The sequence below is a fragment of the Naegleria fowleri genome, assembly GCF_008403515.1.
Source record: "Naegleria fowleri strain ATCC 30894 chromosome Unknown tig67, whole genome shotgun sequence".
Taxonomy (NCBI): Eukaryota; Heterolobosea; class Eutetramitea; order Acrasida; family Naegleriidae; genus Naegleria; species Naegleria fowleri.
The window spans coordinates 64,161-67,563 of NW_025407999.1; the positions used below are offsets into that span (position 1 = coordinate 64,161).

Below are 3,403 nucleotides of genomic sequence, written 5' to 3' on the forward strand. Positions count from 1 at the left end.
TTTTTGATGAAGAGCTTGATGCAGATAGTTTTGGAGGGTCCTCTGATGTGATCCCATCATCCCAAAAGAAGGAAATACTTTTCAGAAGGTAAGAATTTATTTATCATTGGTATTGACGACCTTGTGTTTTGATATGTTTCCGTTTATAGTGCCTTGTTATCAAGAGAAGATCACAAACCAGTATACGTATCCTTTTTACTATTCGTTGCTCTATGCATTAGTATGCTCATTGTTGGGCTAGTGATTAATATTACATTCTCGAACGAGATTTCCTCCAAAGTGTTTCTTGTGAACCAAGGTATGTACAGTTTCGGAATTGGTCTGTAGAAATGACAATTATTTATATTCATATTATGGAGCCAGCTTGTACAATGAACTCAGTCAGTCATTTAATTGCTTCCGGTATCCGTTCTTTACAATCTACAATCAAATACAAAGGTATAAATGATACTGGATTGATGGTATCTTTTAAAGCCCACAAGGACAGGTTAATTGTTTTGCAAGACAAGGCTAAGACAGTTCAACAGTTATCCAAATCCGTTGGAATATTTACGACCGAGATGAAACATGATTTTACAACGGATTCTGTCTCTTTGAGAATGCCTATCATCTCCAAAAATCCAACACTCGAATATGAGCTCCAAAACACTTCTTTGTCTGAGACAACCAAGCTATTAATCACAAATATTGACACATTACTCGGATCAACTATTCAACAGTATAATATGACACGTGATTCCTATGTATTCCTCTTTTTCTGGTTGAATCGAGAGCCCTTAAAGGACGCCTATGAAAAATTTTGTATTAATTTTATTGATAGAAATCAAATTGTGGCAATGGAAAGACGAATGATTTACATTATACTAGCTGTGTGTATTAATGCAATAATGCTTCTGACAAGCGCTATATTTTTGGTGGCAATCAATATTCATCTTCGCAACATTTTTAAGGTTGTAAGATTATTTAAACATATTGATAAGGATCAAGTGGGTGCCATATTTCATCATCTCGATACAAGCACCAAAGACAACATTCAAAAGATTGACAGTACAAATTTTACACCTATGAGAATGATATTACTCTCGATATTAGCATTAATGTTGTGCTACTTCTTATCATCCTCCTTGATTATGACTGAATTCTTTTTGAACTTAGATGATTCCTATATCTCCATGTTGAATGTGGCTGAAGCCACACGGGTGTTAATGCATAGCCAGGTCGTTAACTTTGGTTTGGATGAGCTTGTTTTTGATCAAAATATGACACCAGGAGAAAATGAACTGTATTTCTTGAGCAATAAGGTCTATTTAGCACACTCTATTGATTCGTGGAATAATTTGATTTATGGAGCCAACTTTAATAATTATCGTTCCATTCTTTCTGAAGGCATGGATTCTGTGATACCCAAAAAGAATTGTTCTGCGACCGATTATTCCTGCTTAGGGCTCGATCAGCTGCTAGACCTATTATCTTCACAAGCTGACCAAATGAACAATCAGGCCTATCATCGATTGTATGACCCCCTTACACTCTTTGAAAGATTCATGCAGTTTTATAACGCAAGCAAAATTATGGCCTACAAACTCTATGCCTTTATTGATGCATATGTTGCTTTGCATCAAACACCATCACGAACGCTAACAGGCATATTTGCATCCTTTGGATTCATTACATTGCTGGTCCTCACCTATTTCACTAACAACCAATTTCAAAAGTATTGGAGTCAGATTCAACAATTGAGAACGTTGATGTGTTATGTGAGCTGGGAAACATTGGACAACTCTGATCAGCTCAGAGAATATGCTCTTCACTTCCAATTTGTGTCTAAAAAGACATCTTCTAAGAAAGGTAGATTTGGTAGACTATTATCTTTAATTTCCCCTGTTTCTGATAATGATGATGAGCAAGCGTTCGCACAAGTTAAAGCTGTCCTGGATAGTACTGTGGAGGGATCAATTATTTGCAATATCGATGGATCTATTAAGTTTTTCTCGAAAGCAGCTCAAGAAATGTTCGGTTACAGGCCATCCGAGGTATGTCAGTAATTAACAGGTTGCAATTTTTTTAATTTAATAATTTTTTTGAAATTTCATTTATTCAATATTTAAGGTGGTGGGAACTAAAATTTCGGCCCTTTTTCAAAGAAACAAGTCATTGAAAAAATAAAGCCACTATTGAGAGAATGAAGAAGGCAACAAGTAATTTCGGAGAGACGTTTGAGAAACTTAAGGCACGTAGGAAAAATGGAAAGTCCTTCCCCGTGAGAGCTAATTTTTGCGTGAGCGTTATTGATGGAGACAATGAAAAAACAAAGAAATTAATCATTAGTTGTTTTTTGAAAGATATTACAAATGAGTTGAAACATGCAATACTAATTGATCAAGAGAAAGCTAAATCGGAAGCTTTATTGTTGAACATTTTACCACTTCCTGTTGCGAATCGCCTCAAAGCCGGAGAAAAGAACATTTATGAAAATATTAAGGTGAGTATTGGAAATGATGAAAACATTTGTCTAGACTTTGTATATATATATATTTATATTCATTGAAATTGATGTAAATTAGGATGTCACGTGTTTATTTTCAGACATTGTCGGATTTACAAGCATGAGCAGCAAATTAGAGCCACATCAAGTCGTTGAAATGCTTAATATTATTGTTAATCAATTTGACCTTTTATGTGAGAGACTTGCTTTGGAAAAGATTAAAACAATCGGTGATGCTTATTTCTTAGCAGGTTAGTATACAAATCATACATTCTAACTCACTATAATTAATTCACAAACAAAGGTGGTTTGCACAACAAAGAGACCGATCACCCCGAAAAAGTCTTACTTTTTGCGTGTGGCCAGTTCTCTATTCTTTACAATTACAATGTGAAACGAAATGCCAATCTAAATATTCGTGTTGGTATTCACACAGGAAGGTATGTTCTCTCATTATTAGGAAATTTTTGATGTTAATGTTTTTACATGGAACTTAGTGTTACTGCTGGTGTTCTAGGTTCATCAAAATTTAGTTATGACTTGTGGGGTGGTAAGTAAAGATTTCAAATATGAAATTTATAATGTTATGTCACTTATCTCAACATTAGACACGGTGAACACAGCGTCACGCATGGAATCTACTGGTATTGGTGGAAGAATTCAAATTTCTCGCCAAACCTACGAACGCGTTTATGATTTGTATGAATTCGAACCAAGAGAGGTCGAAGGTAAGTTGTGTGAAAAGGTTTTTACAACTGGTTGTTCAATGAAATGACTGAACTTTCCAAAGTCAAGGGCAAGGGACTTCAAACCACTTATTTACTGTCTCAAAAGTATCATCAGAATCCAGATCCTCAAGCTGAAGCTTTCAATGCCAACAAATTACTTGGATTTGAACTTGCAGAAGTGAATCAAGAA

At 35.1% G+C, this 3,403-nt stretch overlaps 2 protein-coding genes across 2 annotated transcripts in view; both read left to right on the forward strand.

Annotated features, from left to right (window-relative positions):
* The window catches only part of FDP41_009172 (uncharacterized protein), a gene marked incomplete at both ends in the record, with an annotated part of 4,614 nt that extends 2,569 nt beyond the window's left edge, over nucleotides 1-2,045 (forward strand). Inside the window, 3 exons of the mRNA XM_044713104.1 lie at nucleotides 13-88; nucleotides 150-298; nucleotides 475-2,045. Coding sequence (XP_044557281.1) covers nucleotides 13-88; nucleotides 150-298; nucleotides 475-2,045 — 1,796 coding nt within the window. The remainder of the gene's footprint in view (nucleotides 1-12; nucleotides 89-149; nucleotides 299-474) is intronic.
* Nucleotides 2,046-2,182: 137 nt separating this feature from the next.
* FDP41_009173 (uncharacterized protein) overlaps nucleotides 2,183-3,403 on the forward strand; it is a gene marked incomplete at both ends in the record, with an annotated part of 2,543 nt that continues 1,322 nt past the window's right edge. The window contains 6 exons of the mRNA XM_044713105.1: nucleotides 2,183-2,482; nucleotides 2,565-2,736; nucleotides 2,790-2,925; nucleotides 2,983-3,035; nucleotides 3,094-3,213; nucleotides 3,276-3,403. The exon at nucleotides 3,276-3,403 is cut by the window's right edge and continues 19 nt beyond it. Coding sequence (XP_044557282.1) covers nucleotides 2,183-2,482; nucleotides 2,565-2,736; nucleotides 2,790-2,925; nucleotides 2,983-3,035; nucleotides 3,094-3,213; nucleotides 3,276-3,403 — 909 coding nt within the window. The remainder of the gene's footprint in view (nucleotides 2,483-2,564; nucleotides 2,737-2,789; nucleotides 2,926-2,982; nucleotides 3,036-3,093; nucleotides 3,214-3,275) is intronic.